Source organism: Aphidius gifuensis, linkage group LG3 (assembly GCF_014905175.1).
Source record: "Aphidius gifuensis isolate YNYX2018 linkage group LG3, ASM1490517v1, whole genome shotgun sequence".
Classification (NCBI taxonomy): Eukaryota; Metazoa; Arthropoda; class Insecta; order Hymenoptera; family Braconidae; genus Aphidius; species Aphidius gifuensis.
The window spans coordinates 23,163,118-23,184,368 of NC_057790.1; the positions used below are offsets into that span (position 1 = coordinate 23,163,118).

Here is a 21,251-nt window from a genome sequence, read left to right on the forward strand (position 1 = left end):
TTTCTCCGACTTTTCTCCAACTTTTTTCCGCGATTTCTCCAACCTGAAATTTACTCAAACTTTTTTCCAACCATTGGTCATTTTCGTAAAAAGGTGGAGAAAGTTGGAAAAAAGGCGGAGAAAGTTGGAAAAAGTTGGAGAAATATTCTACCAGAGTACTGAATATTCATTTTTATATTGTTGTTGAACATGTTGAACTTGTTGTTGTTATTGTCCCTGGTGGAAATATTTCTCCGGAATTGGCTCACTTCGAAAAAATTACGGAGTAATCCGGAGCTGTCTGGAATTTTAATGGGCCAATTCCGGAGCGATACGGAGCTTTCCAAAATTTTACGGAGTTTTTTCGGAGAAATTATTTCCACCAGGGGTTGTATCGTCAGATCCACGTTGGTGACAATTATGCTGGCACCAAACTCATACAAGAATTGCTCCAAAGGTAGTTTTGCATAATCACCATTTACGTAACTATTTACGATGGTATCAATATCTGGCATGTCATTTGGAATCATAAAACCTCTGTTGTATTGGTCACGTTGATTTATTAACGGTACTGCAAAATCATTTACTGTTTGTATGAAGCATATTTCCCAATCATGGTGTTGACGATTGAGCCTTTCTTGCTCCACTTGATGAGTATTAGCAAGTTGTTGTTGTTGTTTAAGTCTTCGTAATTGCTGCTCAATTGTTTGTCTTCGCTGTTCCACTTCTTGTCGTTGTTCGTTTTGCTGCATCAAAAGCTCTTCAACTTGTTGACGATGCAGCTGCAACAAGCAAGTTGTTGTCTAAGTCTTTGTAATTTGTGCTCAATTGTTTGTCTTCGCTGTTCCACTTCTTGCCGTTGTTCGTTTTGCTGCATCAAAAGCTTTTCAACTTGTTGACGATGCAGCTGCGTTGCATTAACGGTACTGCGAAATTATTTACCGATTTGTATGGACCATACTTCCTAATCATGGTGTTGACGATTCAGTCTCTCTTGCTCAGCTTGATGAGTATTCTCAAGTTGTTGTTGTTGAAGTCGAAGCTCAAAGTTGTTGCAATTGATACTCGATTCTTCGTCTTTGCTGTTCCACTTCTTGTCGTTGTTTAAATTGCTGCATCAAAAGTTCCCTCTAATTGTTGACGATGCAGCTGTAGACGATGTTGTTGTAGTGGCTGTTGTTGTTGTCGTCGTTGTATCGCTAGATCTACGTTGGTGCTAATTATGCTGACACCGAACTCGTATAAAAATTTAATCAGAGGTAGGATTCTCTCATAATCACCACTTACGAAACGACTTATGATGTTAGCAATATTTGGTATTTCAATTGGCCTCATAAAACCTCTGTTGTATTCTGCATTTTGATTTATTAACGGTATACGCTCTGGTGAAAATATTTCTCCGCGATTTTTCTTGAATTTCTCCCAAAATTGACCCATGCGGAGAAATGAGTGGAGAAAGGTATCAAAATTTTTTTTTCAAATTTTCTCCAAATCGACTTGGGTGAAAAAACATTCGGAAATATTTTTCTATGATAAGAATACGCGGAGAAACATGTGAAAAAAAAAATTTTACGCGGAGAAATTTTTTACAAATTTTCTCCGAAACGCCTTGGTCGGAGAAACGCTCGGAAACATTTCTCCGCCATATAAATACGCGGAAAAACGTGTGTAAAAAAAAAATTATTTATTAAATTTATTTATTCATTGATATAAATTATTTGCGTTCTACAATACGGTTAACAAGGTCAATTATCATTATTTTTTCTTTTGAATATTGTTCAATGAACTTTGACCGTAAATTCAAGATTCGACGATTGACAATTATATTTTTTATACAATCTCTTATCATTAAAAATATAAAATTAAAATCAAATTATTTCTGAATATTCATTTTTATATTTTTTATGTATTTATATTTAGCAAATTAAAAACTGGTTTTGGAAAGAAAATAAAAGTATAAAAATTGAGTTTATTTAATGGTGCGTGTTGATGGCTTGGAATGTGTATATTAAATTTACGAGAAAGTACATTTGTGATGTATTATCTCAGAGTGTAATTATGTGACACGTATACAGTTTGCGAAACTTGTGTTATTCAAGTCGTACTAACTTGTATAATTCAGATTGACTTTAGTCAGGCGCGGTCCTCAATACAAGCAACATGTTTGCGATTTAAATTTTTTCTCTTTCTTCCTTTCTTTTTATTTAAATCCCACTCAGTGTGATTAATTACTTTTTTTTTTTATTTCTTTGTCAGCTGTTAATTCTTATCTTACGTAGCTCGGAGTAAGTTGCTCCAGTTACAAATTTTTCTTTTTATTTTTTTATCTTAATCATTTTTATTAATTTTTGCAAATTGATTGGTAATTTTATATTTTTTTATCAAATATGTCAAGTGTAACTTTGTTGAGCAAAGACCTTCCAGATATCGAAGTAAGTTAATTTTTTTTATTTTATTTTTATTTATCATCTCGAATATGTCAATTTTATCTGACATAAATTTTTAATAAATAACTTGCTTGAAAGAATAAATGTCTGTATTGACATACTATATATATATTTAAAAAAAAATTAATCTCATTATATTTTTTTATCATTTTTAAGAATCTTCTAAAGTTAAATCCTAAGGTTAAAAATTTTACAAATTTATTACCGTCAGTTGAGACAAAAAAAAATAAAATTCATTGGAAACGAAATGTTCGTGAAAAATGTAATGTAAGTAATCTATTAAAATAAAATTAAAAAATCTATTAATAAAATAATAATAATAATATTATTAAAATATAGAGCTGTGAATTGACAAATAATTTTGATGATATTAAACATACAACATTGAGTGAACGTGGTGCCTTGAGAGAAGCTGCTCGTTGCCTAAAATGTGCAGATGCACCATGTCAAAAATCATGTCCAACACAACTTGATATAAAATCATTTATAACTTCAATATCAAATAAAAATTATTATGGAGCAGCAAAAGCAATTTTATCAGATAATCCACTTGGTCTTACTTGTGGAATGGTATGTCCAACAAGTGATCTTTGTGTTGGTGGATGTAATTTAGCTGCAACTGAAGAAGGACCAATAAACATTGGTGGTCTTCAACATTTTGCTGTTGATATATTTAAAAAAATGAAAATTAAACAAAAAAGAATACCTGGACAATTTGTACCACATGATTATGCTAAAATTGCACTTATTGGTTGTGGTCCAGCTTCATTATCATGTGCAACATTTTTATCAAGACTTGGATATAATGACATAACAATATTTGAAAAAGAAAATTATCTTGGTGGTTTGAGTTCAGCTGAAATACCCCAATATCGTCTTCCATTGAATGCTGTTAATTTTGAAATTGAACTGGTCAAGGATCTTGGTGTTAAAATTCAAACTGGAAGAATGTTATCAGATGATGATCTTACAATTCAAGTAATAATATATCTGAAATTTAAATACATATATTTTGCCTTTACTTAATTTATAAATTAAAAATAAATTTACTTAATTTATAGAAATTAAAAAATGATGGATACGAGTCAATTTTTTTGGGTATTGGTCTTCCTGAGGCAAAAGTAATATCAATATTTCAAGGTTTAAATGAAAAAATGGGTTTTTACACATCAAAAAGTTTTTTACCAGCTGTTTCAAAAGGCAGCAAACCTGGAATGTGTAATTGTAAATCACAGCTACCATCACTTTATGGTAATGTCATTGTTCTTGGTGCTGGTGATACAGCATTTGATTGTGCAACATCAGCACTTCGTTGTGGTGCTAGAAAAGTATTTGTTGTATTTAGAAAAGGTTTTACAAATGTTCGTGCTGTTCCTGAAGAGGTAACACAAGCTAATTAATTTGTTTTTTTTTTTATTTATTAATATTAGAAATATTTAATAAAATTTATAATTAATTAACAGATGGATCTTGCACGTGAAGAAAAATGTGAATTTATTCCATTTCAAACACCAGTTAAAGTTAATTTAAAATCATCAAAAATATGTAGTATCGAATTTGTTCGAACAGAACAAACAGAAACTGGTGATTGGATTGAAGATTCAGAACAAACAACAAAATTAAAAGCTGATTTTATAATATCAGCATTTGGTTCTGGTCTTGAAAATCCAAAAATTATATCAGCAATGTTACCACTTAAATTAAATCGTTGGAATTTACCAGAAGTTGATCCAATAACAATGTCAACATCTGTACCAGGTGTTTATTGTGGTGGTGATATTGCTGGTGTTGCACAAACAACAGTTGAAAGTGTTAATGATGGAAAAACAGCTGCTTGGAATATGCATAAATATATACAATTATCAAAAGGTTTACAAGTATCAAATGAGCCATGTTTACCAAAATTTTATACTGATATTGATGAAGTTGATATAAGTATTAATATTTGTGGTATTAAATTTGAAAATCCATTTGGTCTTGCATCAGCACCACCAGCAACAACATCAGCAATGATAAGACGAGCATTTGAAGCTGGTTGGGGTTTTACAATAACTAAAACATTTGGTTTAGATAAAGATCTTGTGACAAATGTATCACCAAGAATTGTCAAAGGAACAGTATCACGTCATCATTATGGTCCTGAACAAAGTAGTTTTTTAAATATTGAATTAATATCAGAAAAAAGTGCTGCATATTGGTGTAAAAGTATCACTGAGCTTAAGCGCGATTTTCCAAATAAAATTGTTATTGCAAGTATCATGTGTTCTTTTGTTGAAAATGATTGGATTGAATTATCACAAATGGCTGAGGCTGCTGGTTCAGATGCATTAGAATTAAATTTATCATGTCCTCATGGTATGGGTGAATCAGGAATGGGTCTAGCATGTGGTCAAGATCCAATATTAGTTAGAGATATATCAAAATGGGTTAGAAATGCAATTAAAATTCCATTTTTTGTTAAATTAACACCAAACATAACAGATATATCAACAATTGCTGTTGCTGCTTATGAAGGTGGTGCATCAGGTGTTACAGCTATAAATACTGTATCAGGATTAATGAGTATACGTGGTGATGGAACACCTTGGCCTGCTGTTGGCAATAAAAAAGCAACAACATATGGTGGTGTTTCTGGTAATGCAACAAGACCAATGGCTCTACGTGCAATTTCAACAATTGCAAAAAAATTACCTGGTTTTCCAATATTAGGAACTGGTGGTATTGATTCAGCTGATGTTACATTACAATTTTTACGTGCTGGTGCATCAGCTGTACAAATTTGTAGTGCAATACAAAATCAAGATTTTACAATTATTGATGATTATATAACGGGATTAAAAGCAGCATTATATATTGAAAAATTGCAACATGTTTTTGGTTCATGGGACGGTCAAAGTCCACCAACTCAAAAACATCAAAAAGGAAAACCAGTTAGTCTGGTTCATCCTCTTGGAAAGGTCAGTTTTATTAGTTTTTTTTTTATTTATTTTCTTCATGGCCACATGCCATCATTATTAATGTAAATATATTTTAATTAAAACAAATTTTTTTTTCCAGCATGTACCTTATTTTGGTGAATACCAAATAAAAAGAGAAGCATTAGAGGCTCAATTAAAATTGAAAGTCAATCCTCTTGATGATAATGTTGTTGAATTAATACGACCAGCTGCTGAACCAATGGAAGCACCGCTTAAACTCAGTGATGTGATTGGACAAGCATTAAAACATATTGGAACGTACAAAGACCTTGATCAAAAAAAACAAGTCGTTGCCCTAATTGATGATGATATGTGTATTAATTGTGGCAAGTGTTACATGGTATGTGCTGACTCTGGATATCAGGCAATTGAGTTTGACAGTGATACACACATTCCAAAAGTTAATGATGACTGTACTGGTTGTACATTGTGTCTTTCAGTTTGTCCAATTATTGACTGCATAACGTGAGTTTAATTATCATAAATTTAAAATAATAATTTACATAAATTAATTAATTTATTTATAAATAATAAATCAATTTTATTTCAGAATGGTTCCAAAAACTATACCACATGTTATTAAAAGAGGAATTCCTGTAACTAATAAATAAAAATTAATTTTAAATTAATTTTTTCATTTAACTTATTTGCTTGCTTCTTTATAAATTGATAAAAAAAATTAATTAAACGTATAAAATAATTATTTTTATTTTTTATATATTGTTTTTTTTTTTTCCTTGATAATATATATATATTTCGAAACGTTATCATTATTTTTTGTCGTTATCATTTGATCATCATAAAAATTAACAATTAAAAATCTGGATTATCAAACCATTGTTCCGTCATATTTTGTTTTGTATCAAGATTATATTCAAGACACTTTTTCTCAACAATACGTTTGCTAAAATAAAATTTAAACAATTAAAAATAATAAAATTTTCATTGTTATTTAATTAAATAAAATATACCTGTCTTTTTTTTCACAAGATACTATTGGATATTCCAATGCAAAACACTGAGGTCGAAGAATATTAAAATATGTGTAACCAATACTTGATGCAACTGGAGTGTCAGCCTTTTTTAAGCATCTATAAAAATCATGATCACACAAGCAATTTGATCTAAACATAAATATCATATTAATTAATCATTATTAAATTAAAAAATATAAAACATTATTTAAAGTTGATTGTTATTACCGCGTGAAAAATCCATTATTCAAAAGTCTACCTTTAGATTCTCCTGCATTAATATTACTAAAACATTGATCATGAGCTGAAATAAAAAATTTTATTTAATTTATTTTACTTGTATTTTGTTTATTATCAAGATTGAATTTAAATATAATTTATAATTATTTATTTACATCGACAACAAGCATCTGTTTTGTTAAATGGACCAAGTGAATCATTTGTTGGAGCAATATTTCCAGATCCACACCACTCAGTTCCTGATGAAGACAAATAAATTAAAATTCATTTAGCAATAATTACTAAATTAATCTGTTGTTTTTATAATTATTTTGTTAAAGTTAATGTTTTTAAAATACCTGGATAAATAGCATGAAATACTGAAGAAAATTGATTAAGTAAATCTCCAAATCCTGTTCTGTTTTTTGGAGCATGATTACCAGTGATATCATTTACAATTCCTTTAACATCACCAACCGCACCTTCAACAGCACCTCCAACTCCTTGAAGTCCTTTTTCAAAAACTGTACGATATGTTGGAACTTCTTCTTCATCATCTCCTTTTATTTGAAAAATTCCAAATATTAAAATAACATAAAATATAACAAGTAAAAATTTTCCATTAAATAAATTCATTGTTTTAGGAATTTTTTTATATATTTTAAAAAAAAAAAAAAGACTATTTATTTTTTTAATTAATTTTGTAAGTTATCATATAGTGAAAATTTCACAACTGTTATCAATTTCAACAAAAACAGAATATATATACGTGTCAATAAATAAAAATATTATTTATTCATCAGCTTATTATCTTTTTAAAAAATGACACAATAATTATTTTTGCATATCATTGGATTTATTGTTATATTTATAAAAAAAAAAAAAAACATTTAAACAAATGTCTCTTCTATTGTTCTTATCAATAGTTTTTTTTTTTTTTCTTTTTAATTTTCATATATAAATAGTTATTAGTAATAATTGATTTTTTTTAAACAAATGTTTATATTTCCTCCTTTTTGATGTATATTCTTGAATATAATTATAACTATTTTGTATTGTTATCGTTTTAAATAATGTTCATATTTAAATAGTAAACCAGCCCTGAATTCAATGTCAATTGAGTGATAAAACTTATCAAAAGTAATTTTATTCATAACGGTAATTGTTAAAGTATTTTAAAAAAAAAAAACAAAGTAAAAAAATTAATTGCACTGTTATCTTTGAAGAATATTAATTAATCGTTCAATAAACATTTATTGTTGACAATGTGTTTATAAAAATTTTCATGAATAGATAATTGATATTAATTATTTGAAGATCATTATTCTTTTGTGAAATAAAAATACAATGCTAAAATAATAATCTACCTGAAAAAATGATAAAAACAAACAGGTAAAAAATTAATTGTTATATTGAATAATTTTAGAAAAAAAATGTGTCATTTTCCTGAATAACTTAATAACAATATTTATAATTAAATTGTCAAATTAAAAAAAAACAAAAAAAAATGTGTTGATAAGACAATCAGTATGATAAAAGAAAATGTATTTACTATCAATGCGTCAATTTATTCAAATTTTTCCACACTGACATGTGAAGAAAGAAAAAAAAATATTTGCATGAAATTGCAATTGCAAAATATATTTATTTATTGATTTATTTTATGATGGTATATAAATCTTTTTTGTTGACTTTTTGTATAGCTTGTTGAAGAGAATTTTATTTAAATCAATTGAAACTTATGAAATTTCAAGAAAAATAATTCAACTTACTTTTATTTATTTTTCGTAAAACAGCTGAAGCGTAATTAATTGCAATTCTTTTGTATAATTAAAAGAAAAAAAATATATATATTTCACTATTGCTGTATTTTTTAAAATGAGAAGAAATTTATTTAAATTATTTAAAAATAATTATAGTTGTTACAGGCTAGTAAAAAAAAATTTAATTAATATTAATATTGAACGTATAAAGTAACTATTTTTCTTTTTATTTTTTGTTTTTTCCTTAATAATTATTACATTGATATTTGATAAGTATGTTAAATAGTATTATTCAATGATAATAATTATTTCGTGGCATATTATAATGTTATGTTATCATTACCACTGTTAATATGTTGTGGTGGTATTGGAACACTTATTGTTGGTTTAACCGGTGGTACTGTTGTAGGAACTGTATTAGATTCTGTAACGACTGGTTTAACTTGTTGTTGTTGTTGTTGAATTTCTTGAGGAATCGCAACATGATCATTGGCAATATCATTTCTCATAGGTACTGTTATGTCCCTGCTCATACGAAGTATGCTGGCACCAAATTCAATTATAAATAATATATATGGTGGAATATTGTTAATATCATTAGTTGCGATATAGTTTCTTACTGTATTAAAATCTGGTATGGTGTTTGGTAACATAAAATTAAGACCATATTTTTCACGATAACTATTTACCAGGGGTAATGAGTGTTGTTCTATCAGTTCTTGAAACCAAATTTGCTCTTGTTGCTGTCGACCAATTAGTTGTTCTTGTTCAGCTTGATGAGACATTGCAAGTTGTTGTTGTTTATGTTCGAGTAGTTGTAGTTTATGTTTGAATAGTTGTCGTTTATGTTCGATTTGTTGTCGTTGATGTTCTTGTTGTCTCTCAAGTTGTTCAAGTTTTTGACGAGTATGGTGTGATATCTGTTGTTGTTGTGGCTGTTGTGGTTGTATGTTATCATTACTTTGTTGATGTCTATCATTGTTCACTTTATCTGCATGTTTATCATCACGAGTTGAACGTGCAGCTGGTAATGTATTTGAAGCATCAGTTTCTGATTTGTTACCACCTGATTTCGAACTGTTATTTATATTACTTTGATGAGATGAGGGAAATTTCATTGTCTTTGAACCACCACAAACATAAGAACTTGGTAATGATGGTTGTGGTAGTGTTGATGGCTGTTGTTGATTATTTCCATCTTGTGCCTTGGCAGTACTTCTAACAGCTTGTTGTCCACCAATTGGTAATGATGATGATGATGACAATAATACAGTTGATGCTGATGATATTTGTGGTGAAGTTGGTAATTGAGTATTAACCATTTGTGACATCGGTGGTGGAAAATTTATTGTCTTTGAACCACCACAAACATAGGAACTTGGTATTGATGGCTGTTGTTGTATTGATGGCTGTTGTTGATTATTTCCATCTTGTGTCTTGACGGTATTGAACACTTGTTGTGATTGAATGATGATGATGATGCGATAATACAGTTGATCTGATGTTGTTTGGTGCTGTTGTGGTTGTATGTATTCACCATTTTGTGACATCATTGTTCAAATTTATCTGTGTTTAACATCACAAACATTGAACTTAATGTATTGAAGCTGTTGTTGTCGAAATCCAGTTTTTTCAAAGTTATTTAATTACTTGATGAGGTATTGTAATGACTGTTCAATCTTTGCGACCACAAACATAAGATCTTGTTGTTTGGCTGTTGTGGTTGTTGTTGATTATTTCTTTGTTTATGCCTATGGCATTGTTCACTTTATCTGCATGTTTGATCATGATGATGATGAACATACAGTTGATGTGATTTGATGCATGAGTTTCTGATTTGTTGCACCACCTGATTTCAAACTATTATTCATATACTTTGGTGGTGGAAAATTCGCGGCCTTTAACTGGCTAATAATGTAAGAACTTGATAATGGTGGTTGTGGTGGTAATGGTAGCTGTTGTTGATTACTAGCAATTTGTGTTTTTTGATGTGGTGTTAAAATTGTTGAATCTGGATAATAATTACCATTTATTGGTGGATAATTTGGATAGTTCCGACTAGCAGTCCTTGTAAAAGCTTGTTGTCCACCAATTGGTAATGATGATGCTGATGGTGATGATATTTGTGGTGCAGTTGGTAAATAAGTATTCACCGTTTGTGACATCAATGGTGGAAAATTCAATGTCTTTGAACCACCACAAACATAGGAACTTGGTAATGATGGCTGTTGTTGATTACTAGCATCTTGTGTCTTTTGATGTGATGTTACAATTGTTGGAACTGGATAATAATTACCATTTGATAGTGGATAATTTTGATAATTCGGAGTAGCAGTACTTCTAACAGCTTGTTGTCCACCAATTGGTAATGATGATGATACAGTTGATGCTGATGCTGATGCTGATGCTGATGATATTTGTGGTGCAGTTGGAAATTGAGTATTAACCATTTGTGACATTGGTGGTGGAAAATTCATTGTCTTTAAACCGCCAATAACATAAGAACTTGGTAATGATGGTTGTGGTAGTAATGGTAGCTGTTGTTGATTACTAGCAACTTGTGTTTTTTGATGTGGTGTTAACATTGTTGACACTGGACAATAATTACCATTTATTGGTGGATAATTTGGATAGTTCCGACTAGCAGTCCTTGTAAAAGCTTGTTGTCCACCAATTGGTAATGATGATGATGACAATGATACAGTTGATGCTGATGGTGATGATATTTGTGGTGCAGTTGGTAAATAAATATTCACCATTTCTGACATCAATGGTGGAAAATTCATTGTCTTTGGACCATAAGAACCTGGTAATGATGGCTGTTGTTGATTACTAGCATCTTGTGTCTTTTGATGTGATGTTACAATTGTTGGAACTGGATAATAATTACCATTTGGTGGTAGATAATTTTGATAATTCTGAGTAGCAGTACTTGTAACAGTTTGTTGTCCACTAATTGGCAATGATGATGATGATGATGACGATGATACAGTTGATGCTGATGGTGATGATATTTGTGGTGCAGTTGGTAATTGAGTATTCACCGTTTGTGACATCAATGGTGGAAAAGTCATTGAACCGCCATAAACATAAGAACTTGGTAATGATGGTTGTTGTAGTAATGGTAGCTGTTGTTGATTATTTCCATCTTGAGTCTTGGCAGTACTTCTAACAGCTTGTTGTCCACCAATTGGTAATGATGATGATGGCGATGATACAGTTGATGCTGATGCTGATGATATTTGTAAGTGCAGTTTGTTGTGAAATGATAATGATGATGAGTTGATGATGATATCAGATGATTTACCACGATGTGATTCATTATGATGATAATTTGTTGCTTATTTGTGGTTGATTTTCATTGTTATCATTTTTTGATTCACCACGATGATTTGATTGTCCAGTATGATTATTTTGTTCACTACTATCACCAAGACGAAGATTATTTAAATGAGTGTTCTGGCGTTGATCATTATTTGATTGCAATGATAACTGTGAGAGTGCTTCAGAAAACTCAGCTGAATTACCATCTTCATCTTTTTTATCATCAACTTTTGTGAATGATTCTGTGAGTTCACTAAACAAAAAATTAAAAATTAATCAACATTTATTATTAATTCATTGATAAAAATTTCTTTGAAAAAAAAAAAAATATATATATATATATGTATACTCACTCGATAGCATCGTGGAGCATTTTGTCAACTTTTTCATCAACCACACTTGGGTAGACTATTAAAAAAAAAAAAAAAAAACAATAAAATTATAACGTAAACAAATAAATAAATATTTAACCATGAAAATAAATTTTTTTAAATAATAAAAAATAATAGTTACGTTCACCGCAGGCAGAAAGTGGAATACTTTCTTTTGGAAAAATGCTCTCGTAATGTCTTGATGAAGATTGACAAAGATAAAAAGATTCATCGAAGCCATTATTTGTTAAAACAATACGAGTCTTTGTCATTCCATTATAAATAATAAAATCTCGTTCATATAACAATGACATTGCTTGTATTTCTGTTTCACCAGGCCATCCAGTGATAGTTGACATTTTATCCAAATAATCATCATAAGGCTGATTTATATCCTATCAAAAATATAATTAAACAATAATTAATAAAAATAATATAAAACATTTAAAAATTATATCAAATAAAATCAATTTTACATACTTTTTCAAATAAATCACGATTTTTTCTCATAAAATCAATACACTCAGCTCTGACTGCAAGATGATGGATCTGTGTAAACAACAATTGATCACTAATTGCTCTGAATAATCCAGTTGCATCATCTAATGTATGCTTTCTCTCAAATCCTTCACTGCGTAACCATCTATCAATTAGATGATCAGTCATTTTTTTTGATGCTTCCTCTGTCATTTGTATATTACCCATTGCTGGAGCTTTAATTTAAAAAATAACAGAATTAATTATAAAATCGAAATTTTTAATCAATAAATAAATGAAAAATCCAAAATGGTGAATTTTAGCAATTATGATTTATGCGTGTTCTGACCATGGAGTTTAATAGTTCTGACACGTGCTTTTTAAATGCACTCTGTATAGTGACTTTTTTTTTTTTTTTTTTTTCTTTTCACGAGTTTATTGGATTTTTCGATCGGCCCTCATCGATATATATTTTTACAACATTATAGTGATTAATTATTGATTTAATATAATGTAATTTATTGATATATATTACTCACTGTGATGATGATGATGTAAATTGTCGTAGGTCTTTTTGCTTTTGTTTATTTTTTTCGGCAATCCAATGTTTTATGAACTATGGTTATTTTGTTATTTTTATGATTATTTTACTATGAAAAAATCATAGACGAGGATCATAATAGCAAGAGCGGAGGATCAAGGGCTGGTTTTTTTCAACCACAGTACAGTCTACTATTAGTTGCAAAATAAATCACTAGTTCGCAAACTGAGGGTTAATTATTTGCCAACCGTTGAAAACTATAATAGTTAAATTTTTTAATGAAAAAACCAGCTCTAAATACAACTGCAACAGAGACTGTGAACTTTTGAGAGAAAAAAAAAAAGGAAAAATTTTTGTCTAATTATCTTTTTAAAAAATGACACAATAATTATTTTTGCATATCATTGGATTTATTGTTACATTGTAAAAAAAAAAATATTTGTTGAAATTTTTTTAAAAAATGTCTTTTCTACTGTTCTTATCAATAATTTTTTTTTTAATTTTCATATATTAATGGTATAATGTTTGGTGGCACAAAATTATTGATAAAGTATTTTAAAAAAAAGAAAAACAAAGTAAAAAAATTAATTGTATTGTTGTCTTTGAATAATTTAATAACAATATTTATAATTAAATTTTCAAATTTAAAAAAAAAAAAAATTTACTATCAATACGTCAGTTTATTTAAATTTTTCCACTCATGTGAAAGAAAGAAAAAAAAATAATTAAAAAAAAAATATTAGCATGAAATTGCAATTGCAAAATATATTTATTTATTGATTTATTTTATGATCGTATTATAAATCTTTTTTGTTGACTTTTTGTATAGCTTGTTGAATAGAATTTTATTTAAATCAATTGAGACTTATGAAATTTCAAGAAAAATAATTCAACTTACTTTTATTTATTTTATTTTTCGTAAAACAGCTGAAGCGTAATTAATTACAATTCTTTTGTATAATTAAGAGAAAAAAATATATATATATTTCACTATTGCTGTATTTTTAAAATGAAAAAAAATTTATTTAAATTAATTAAAAATAATAATAGTTATTACAGGCAATTAAAAAAAATATTTAATTAATTTTTTTATTTTCATTAATAACGTTTATAATAAATACTTATCTTGATAATTTTATTAAACGATATATATCGTATTAACGAATTATATAATTCAATTAAAATTCAATGAGGATTCGTTGAGCTCTGAAGAAGAGTAAAAAACGAGTAAGACATACGTAAAACCTTTAAAAAAAAACAATCACCAAAATTAAATCCATAAAAATTATAAATTAAATTATAAATAATATCTTACTTTCATAAATGTTTGTAGAGATAAATTTATAAGTGGTCCAGCTTTAAATATCATAGGTTTATGTGATCTTGTAATTAAAATTCCCAACGAACGTTTATATTTCTTATCAAATTTCCACCAATTACTTGTTATCGCTGTGAATGCAAGTGTTTCACTCTACACCATCAACAAAAAAAAACAATATAAATTACAATTAATATATTAACATAAATAATTAACAAAAGTATCAATTATTTTTTCATACTTGAATTGTCAGTTCATTTCCATTCCAACAGAAAATAAATATTTGATAAGTCATGCAGCACATGTACATCATCATGCCAAATATCTCAGCAGGAATATAAACCGTCATCTTTTAATAAAGCCCAAAATAAATCAAATATCCAATAAATAAAATAAATAAAATACCTGAACAACATGAAAAGCAGTTAAACAAATGATCAAACAATTAGCAATTAATTGATACATAATAACTGTACCAAAAATACTTTGAACTTCATCAATAAATCTGTATAATAAATAAACAAAATAAATAATTAATTAAATATTGAATAATATTAATAAAAATACTTAATTCATGACAACAACACTGTGTTGAACTGATTGATTAATTTCTTGATGAACATTTTTATCACCATCATCAATTGATAATATATTTTGTTTAATTACTTCCAATTGACAACAAGCAACATTTATAAATCCATTGATAAGAGTATCCATTCCAATATTATGACAACAAGCAATAATAACAGCAACAGCTTGATGACCACATGTTAATTCAAATGCTGGTGATAATTTTGTATCATATGGATACCATCCATCCATTGGCAATTGTCTTTCATTGCCAGTTATTGCATTACTTATTGGTACAAAACCCCAACAAAATACAGCCATTGTACCAAAACTTTGATAAGCAATATGATGCTTTATTCCAGACCATGCATACCAAGTAAATATACGTTCATATTTATCAAAATTTTTTGTAAATAATTCACTGGAAATTGTGTCAAATAGCAACTGAATTCGTTTTTGATTTTTAATTATAACACAAATCTATAATTTTGTTAATTATGTTGTTAATATTTTATTTTGTTTTCTTTGATTTATCAGTGAGATACCTTGTAAGCATGTACACTATTTGTCATTAGAAGAAATGTACTTGCAACCATTACTTCAATATTACCCCAAAATACAAAAATATTTATCAATTGAACGACAAGATAAATACCAAGAATAAATATAAAACTAAATAATGTAAATATATAATAAATATTTCTCCATGATGATACTGGTGGCCAAGTACCAAGATATTTAATTATTTTTAATGATATATTTAATTGTAAATTTGGCTTTAAATGTTTGAGTGAATTATTTTCAATTGTAAAAGTATCAATTGATTTATTTTCATTTGATAATGTCATTTTTCGAATGAGTTACTTTGCACACTGAATTTTGAAAATTTCTGTGGTTTATTGAGCTCATCCAGCTGATGAAAGTTGAAATAATATTATTGCAGTCTCTATCATTGTATTAATATTTTGTGGCTTGTAATTTGTCTAAAATATGAATAAAATATAATTTTTCCAAGAAATAATCAAGCTTGTAATAATACTGGAAATAATCTGAGAGAATTATTTAGTTATTTAACTCTGTCATTATATTTTATTGATCATATTTTTAACTTTACTGTATATTTTGATTACAGGCTTACTCCAATCAATATCTAACTGATGTTTAAATTCGAATTGTACTATCAACGAACGTCTGTATCCATTTATTATTTAATATAAAAGCAATTATTGATTTTTGATGATGAATAATAATTACAAGACATTGTAGATGTTCACATGTAATAATAACACATCAAAAAATGTAAATAGCAAAAAAGAAAATATTTAAAATTTATATTTTTTTATTAAATTTTTACCAACAATTTTTTTTATCAACAAATATGACTTTCCCACTTATAAAATAATTGAATAATAAATTACAAATATAATTAAAATTAGTTAAATAATTATTATGGCAGTAAATGAATTTAATCATTGGTATTCTCATTTTTAAAAATCAGGAAGATCGTACCATTCCATGCTCTTGTTTTTCGAGTAATCCAATTTATATTTAACACATTTTTTATCATGTAGTCTTATTCTGTAATTGAAAAAAGTTTTTAATAATATATAAAATTGATAATTATTTTTAAATAATACTAACGTGTCATATTTTGTGCAAGTTTTTGCTGGATAATGATAGCCAAAACACTGTGGTCTCAATATATTAAAATACGTTGTTCCAATATTAACAGATATCAATGTACTTATATTTTTCAAACATTTGAAAAATTCATAATCACACGAACACGCTGATCTAAAAAAATTAATATATAAAAAAAAAAAAAACAAGAATTATCATATTAAGAAAAAAAAATTCTATTCATTGACTTATTTTATCATTCAAGTATCAAGCCTTTTTTTTTTTTTTTTTTGTTATTTTTATGTTTTTTTTTGCCTCGTAAACATTCCATTGTTAATAAGTTGTTCCATGGTCTCTCCCGGCTGGATGCTGTAGGGACACTGATCATGATGCTGGCAACATCTATCAACCTGTTTTTAATTATATAATTAATTAATATTATTATTTTAAAAAAAAATTGATTAACAATTATTATTATTTATTTGAGTTTTTACCTGTGAAAATAGTCCAACTTCTTCGTTTGTTTTGGCAACATTTCCACCGCCACACCAAAGCGTCCCTTAAAAATATCCATTATTATTCATTATTAATATTGTTATAAATTTTTAAACAGCTTTTAATGTTGAGCCAGTATTTTTGATTCTTAGATTTTTAAAAATTTTTCATATACCTGGAAAAACAGCATGAAAATCTTCTTTGAATGCGTTTAGAGCATCACCAAAACCATTAATTCGTGAAGTTAAAATATCATTGTCTTGATTTGCAAAAAAATCTCTAACTGATTTTGGCAATTGTGATATAAATTTTGCAGCAAAACTTGATTGTTGTTGTAACATTAATGTTTGCATGATACTTTGAAAAAGCTTTTCAATACCAGATACATATGTTTTTTTCATATCAATTTCGTTGTCAATATAATCCTCATTTGATTCATCACTTAAACCAGTTGTTGTTGTATCATACATATCAAATTTTTGGGCTTTTATTACATCAAAATAAAAGATGAATATTGACATCAATATCATCACGAAAAATTGCTTCATTTTATAATCTCGTTTTAATACCTAAATAAATATATATTTAAAATTTAATTTATTCATTTATAAATAATATAATAATAATAATTCAGGGTCATTTTGATTAGCACATTTAATTTAAAATATAAAAAATTTCTATTGTTAATTAGCGGAACGAAATGGAGAAATTAAAAAAAAAAAAAAAAAATTTTTTTTACATTGAAAATGCGCAATGATTATTCTTGCGATAGCCCTGGGCAATTTTCGAATTTCGAAATAGAATTTTACTTGAGCTCACCGCCAATAAACCCAGTCTTTCTTAATTTTTTTTTTTATATTTCTATGATTCTACTTCTTCGCGAAATAAATAAATATATATATTTACTGAGTAATTGCACCAGAGATCACGTCCGGAAAAAAAAAAACCACAATTAAATTTAACTATTTTTATATTTAAATATTTTTTTATTATCTAATAGTTTTTTTTTTTTTTTTAATTTTCTTTACACTTCACTTGAGTTGAAACTGTGTCAAATAAATTTCACGATCACAACAACAATGAGTCACTTGTAAATATATATATATAAATTTTTTTTTAATTAATATTTTTTAATTAAAAAAAAAAAATAGAAATAAATTATTGGATAACATGAAAAAAAAATACCATTTTATTTTATAAAATTCATTTGTTAAATAAACATTAATTTTTTAAACTATTTAATTTTTTTTTTGATTAATTCTTTGTTTACCTTCGTTGAGTAATTTTTGCTTTTGTTTGTTTTTTTTAAAATTGTTATTTTGAAGGAAAAAAAGGAACGTGTTGTCACTTCCACTGTGGGACAAGCATTGAATGGATTCATGATATCACTGTGATTTTATACCACTGTTTCCCATCAGGACATTAATTCAATTCCCCTGTAATTTATTTAAAAAAAAATTGAAATATTCAGCAACAATTGAAGGATATAAAAAAATTATAAAATTAATTTTTTTTCAAAATATTTAATTAATATATCACATTTAATGATATTTTTGAAAGAAATTCTTTTTCTTAATAAATTTAACTTTCATATTTTTCGAAAATGTTTCATTTTTTTTACTATGAAATGAATGACCTTGGGAAATTCTATTGAGATGGATTTTAAATTCATGAATTATTCAAATATATATATTTTTTTTTTTCTTAATTGTTTTTGTAGAAAGAAGAGAAAAATATTGAAATATTTACATCAAAGTTGTGAGTACAGGTTTGTTTATAAATATATTTATATTTTTTTTTTATGGTGATAGTAGGTCAAGGACTTATTCAAAATCCATTTTTACGATCTACTTACTTTTTAAAGGTCTTGGATCGTTAAGCCATTCATCATTAAAATCCTTTCTTGTGCTATTTTTAAAAAAATATATTTTCTTGGTTGCTTTTTATTATATTCAAATGAAAAACAAACACAATATATTTATATAAATAATTTTAATAATAGAAAATTTGTAAATAATAATTCAAGAAATATAAAAAATTATTAACTAAAAAAATAAATTATTTACAGATTGATGAAACAATCATGAATTATATTTATAAATATTGCAATGTTTATTTTTTTTTTTCTCATAAAATTATGATATATTATTTATATCAGATTCTTCATCTTTTTTAGCAAGACGTTTTTTAATTCTTGAACATTTTGGACAGCAATGATTACGTTTTGACCAGCAAACACGATGATAAACAGTGTTGCATTTTTGACAGAATACTGCTGAGGCATTCCAAGGAAAAATGACTTCATTATTGCCACAAATTTCACACAAATGTCCTCTGTAATAAATTAGTAATTAAATAAATTAAATTACTAATTGATTGATCAATCAATTGATTATCTAATAGTCTTGTTTTTAATTGATATTACTCAACATAAAATAGACATAAAGCTAAATGATTTTAAATAAATCTTTCAACATGAATAAAACAATAGAATAAAAATAAATAAATTAAAAATAAAATTTACCTTGCATGACAAAGTTCACAAGACTCAGTGATGTGACTCCTCATGGCATCATATGCTTGTCGAATTTCTTCCATTAAAATACCACTTTGTAAATCAACAAGGTCTTTTATTGAATAATTTGCTGAACTTTCAAGCATATGAGTACGTAGTCCAATTCGCCATGGTAGACCTTTTGCATCAGCATCAGGACAAAATACCAAATATTTTTTCATCATTTGTAATTCTTCTCGTAATTTCTGTAAATTTATTATTAAATTTAATATTAATTCATCAATTATTTGAGTGATATTAAATTATTATTTATAAAAAAAAACCTTTAATAAAGACAAATCTGGAACTAGAGAAAATAGCTTTTTATTTAAATCTTCAAGTAAAAGAACTGGACGTTTATTTAATAGTCCAAGTAATTGAGCTGCATAACGACTGACTTTACGTGTTTCCATATCCCAATTTCTGATGACTCTTGCTGGTATCACTTCCAGGGTATTCCAATGACAACGTTGACAAAAATAAAGACCAGTATAATCACAAAGTCTTGGCTCAATCCAACTTGATTCTATGAAATTTAAATTTATTTAAATAAAATTTTACATAAATAAATAAATTATTTTTGTTAAAAAACTAATTGATATACCTGCTTGTCTAAAAGGACTGCCAATACATGACAATGACAATCCTTTTGGATTAGCTTGTAAATTAAAATTAATTGTTTTTTTTTTTTATATTAAAAATATGGTAATGAAATTAAAAAAAAAAAACAAACTAACCAAAGGAAATTTTTGTATGACACTCAGCACATTTGTAACGTTGAGCTGAAAGACCTTTTTCTGGACAAATATCTTTTGTAAATGTATAACCACCTGCTTCACTTGCAACAACATGAGCACATATTCTACGAATATCAGCAAGACATTTCCAATGACATGAATATCCACAATCTATTTAAAATAATAAATTGCTAATAATATAACAAATAGTATAAACAAAATAATAATTAATATGAAAAATAAATTATTTACCACTGCATATATACCAGGATTGTAACATGACCCAAATAGCACCACTGCAATGATCACAGTATGTTGGTCCAGCACTGGGTATTTGATATTTTTGTGGTACCAAATGATGTCCTGAAATAACTTGTGTTTCCAATAGTTTTGAATCAGTTGATTCTCTAATTTCTTGGGCACGTAGTCTCAGCTCAATTAATCTTCTCACCAGCCATTTTCTCTCTTCAGTACATTCAACAGTTTCAAGTACCATTTTTTTACATTTATCAACCATATCATGTAAATCATCAAGTGTTGCTGTCTAAAATAAAATTATTACAATTTATTTTCTAATCTAAAATTAGTTGAGATTGAAAATATATGATTATTTTTTAAATACTTTTGATAGAGATAGAAGAGCATCAACAGATTTAAGACTGTAAGGAACAATGCTTCGACTTTCTGAGCTATCATCAGCATCTCCAAGTGTTGGTGATGCTGATAAATCTTCAGCATCAGATAGTGTTGGTGATATTGTACCTGAACTAGCTGTTCTATGTCTAGTTTGATCTAATAAATTATATTTTACTGACTATATGTTTATATTCAATGCTGATTCAGCTGCTCTCTCCATTTGTTTCTGATTGGTTCATAAATTGACG

The 21,251-nt window shown here is 27.2% G+C and overlaps 7 protein-coding genes and 1 long non-coding RNA gene across 8 annotated transcripts; 1 reads left to right on the forward strand and 7 right to left on the reverse strand.

Annotated features, from left to right (window-relative positions):
- Positions 1-1,902: 1,902 nt before the first annotated feature.
- On the forward strand, positions 1,903-6,709 carry LOC122852998 (dihydropyrimidine dehydrogenase [NADP(+)]). The gene is made up of 7 exons (XM_044153171.1): positions 1,903-2,411; positions 2,583-2,693; positions 2,766-3,404; positions 3,488-3,808; positions 3,890-5,383; positions 5,484-5,869; positions 5,955-6,709. The coding sequence occupies exons 1-7, from the start codon at positions 2,367-2,369 to the stop codon at positions 6,013-6,015; spliced, it is 3,057 nt and encodes a 1,018-aa protein (XP_044009106.1). The 5' UTR covers positions 1,903-2,366; the 3' UTR covers positions 6,016-6,709.
- On the reverse strand, positions 6,192-7,347 carry LOC122852999 (phospholipase A2-like). The gene is made up of 5 exons (XM_044153172.1): positions 6,957-7,347; positions 6,774-6,857; positions 6,607-6,682; positions 6,376-6,528; positions 6,192-6,308 (listed from the first exon to the last, which is right to left on the reverse strand). The coding sequence occupies exons 1-5, from the start codon at positions 7,231-7,233 to the stop codon at positions 6,218-6,220; spliced, it is 681 nt and encodes a 226-aa protein (XP_044009107.1). The 5' UTR covers positions 7,234-7,347; the 3' UTR covers positions 6,192-6,217.
- Positions 7,348-8,680: 1,333 nt separating this feature from the next.
- Positions 8,681-9,913, reverse strand: LOC122851064 (putative mediator of RNA polymerase II transcription subunit 26). The gene has a single exon (XM_044150114.1). The coding sequence runs from the start codon at positions 9,911-9,913 to the stop codon at positions 8,681-8,683; it is 1,233 nt and encodes a 410-aa protein (XP_044006049.1).
- Positions 9,914-10,144: 231 nt separating this feature from the next.
- LOC122851065 (DNA-directed RNA polymerase II subunit RPB1-like) lies at positions 10,145-11,434 on the reverse strand. The gene has a single exon (XM_044150116.1). The coding sequence runs from the start codon at positions 11,432-11,434 to the stop codon at positions 10,145-10,147; it is 1,290 nt and encodes a 429-aa protein (XP_044006051.1).
- Positions 11,435-11,751: 317 nt separating this feature from the next.
- On the reverse strand, positions 11,752-12,307 carry LOC122853000. Its single transcript, XR_006373883.1, has 3 exons — positions 12,198-12,307; positions 12,038-12,092; positions 11,752-11,937 (listed from the first exon to the last, which is right to left on the reverse strand). It is a non-coding gene; the product is annotated as an uncharacterized LOC122853000 (long non-coding RNA).
- A 1,855-nt stretch (positions 12,308-14,162) lies between these two features.
- Positions 14,163-15,809, reverse strand: LOC122851066 (odorant receptor Or1-like). Its single transcript, XM_044150117.1, has 6 exons — positions 15,507-15,809; positions 14,963-15,441; positions 14,797-14,896; positions 14,633-14,740; positions 14,389-14,544; positions 14,163-14,318 (listed from the first exon to the last, which is right to left on the reverse strand). Exons 1-6 carry the CDS (start codon positions 15,807-15,809, stop codon positions 14,259-14,261), a joined length of 1,206 nt encoding a protein of 401 aa, XP_044006052.1. The 3' UTR covers positions 14,163-14,258.
- Positions 15,810-16,372: 563 nt separating this feature from the next.
- LOC122853002 lies at positions 16,373-18,637 on the reverse strand. The gene is made up of 7 exons (XM_044153174.1): positions 18,616-18,637; positions 18,347-18,512; positions 17,252-17,645; positions 17,076-17,140; positions 16,897-16,991; positions 16,603-16,755; positions 16,373-16,539 (listed from the first exon to the last, which is right to left on the reverse strand). Exons 2-7 carry the CDS (start codon positions 18,455-18,457, stop codon positions 16,449-16,451), a joined length of 909 nt encoding a protein of 302 aa, XP_044009109.1. The 5' UTR covers positions 18,458-18,512; positions 18,616-18,637; the 3' UTR covers positions 16,373-16,448.
- A 550-nt stretch (positions 18,638-19,187) lies between these two features.
- LOC122851067 (differentially expressed in FDCP 8 homolog) lies at positions 19,188-21,242 on the reverse strand. Its single transcript, XM_044150118.1, has 8 exons — positions 21,215-21,242; positions 20,990-21,159; positions 20,620-20,911; positions 20,368-20,538; positions 20,235-20,288; positions 19,915-20,156; positions 19,601-19,836; positions 19,188-19,410 (listed from the first exon to the last, which is right to left on the reverse strand). Exons 1-8 carry the CDS (start codon positions 21,240-21,242, stop codon positions 19,212-19,214), a joined length of 1,392 nt encoding a protein of 463 aa, XP_044006053.1. The 3' UTR covers positions 19,188-19,211.
- Between the last annotated feature and the right edge of the window lie 9 nt (positions 21,243-21,251).

Bases quoted from the DNA above. Each gene is read 5' to 3' on its own strand.
- LOC122852998 (XM_044153171.1), top strand. From the start codon at position 2,367: ATGTCAAGTGTAACTTTGTTGAGCAAAGACCTTCCAGATATCGAA. The intron at 2,412-2,582 runs GTAAGTTAATTT...ATCATTTTTAAG, and splicing joins AAGACCTTCCAGATATCGAA to AATCTTCTAAAGTTAAATCC. The intron at 5,384-5,483 runs GTCAGTTTTATT...TTTTTTTTCCAG, and splicing joins TGGTTCATCCTCTTGGAAAG to CATGTACCTTATTTTGGTGA.
- LOC122852999 (XM_044153172.1), bottom strand. From the start codon at position 7,233: ATGAATTTATTTAATGGAAAATTTTTACTTGTTATATTTTATGTTATT. The intron at 6,683-6,773 runs GTAAATAAATAA...TTTTTATTTCAG, and splicing joins AACAGATGCTTGTTGTCGAT to CTCATGATCAATGTTTTAGT. The intron at 6,309-6,375 runs GTATATTTTATT...ATTTTATTTTAG, and splicing joins TCTTGTGAAAAAAAAGACAG to CAAACGTATTGTTGAGAAAA.
- LOC122851064 (XM_044150114.1), bottom strand. From the start codon at position 9,913: ATGATGTCACAAAATGGTGAATACATACAACCACAACAGCACCAAACA.
- LOC122851065 (XM_044150116.1), bottom strand. From the start codon at position 11,434: ATGACTTTTCCACCATTGATGTCACAAACGGTGAATACTCAATTACCA.
- LOC122851066 (XM_044150117.1), bottom strand. From the start codon at position 15,809: ATGACATTATCAAATGAAAATAAATCAATTGATACTTTTACAATTGAA. The intron at 14,897-14,962 runs TTAAGTATTTTT...TTTATTATACAG, and splicing joins CACAGTGTTGTTGTCATGAA to ATTTATTGATGAAGTTCAAA. The intron at 14,741-14,796 runs GTATTTTATTTA...CTTTATTAAAAG, and splicing joins CTGCTTTTCATGTTGTTCAG to ATGACGGTTTATATTCCTGC.
- LOC122853002 (XM_044153174.1), bottom strand. From the start codon at position 18,457: ATGAATCCATTCAATGCTTGTCCCACAGTGGAAGTGACAACACGTTCC. The intron at 17,141-17,251 runs GTATATGAAAAA...GATATTTTTAAG, and splicing joins TTTTCATGCTGTTTTTCCAG to GGACGCTTTGGTGTGGCGGT. The intron at 16,540-16,602 runs GTTAGTATTATT...TTTCAATTACAG, and splicing joins ACTTGCACAAAATATGACAC to AATAAGACTACATGATAAAA.
- LOC122851067 (XM_044150118.1), bottom strand. From the start codon at position 21,242: ATGAACCAATCAGAAACAAATGGAGAGA. The intron at 20,157-20,234 runs GTATATCAATTA...TAAATTTCATAG, and splicing joins CAGTCCTTTTAGACAAGCAG to AATCAAGTTGGATTGAGCCA. The intron at 19,411-19,600 runs GTAAATTTTATT...AATTTATTACAG, and splicing joins TGTGAACTTTGTCATGCAAG to AGGACATTTGTGTGAAATTT.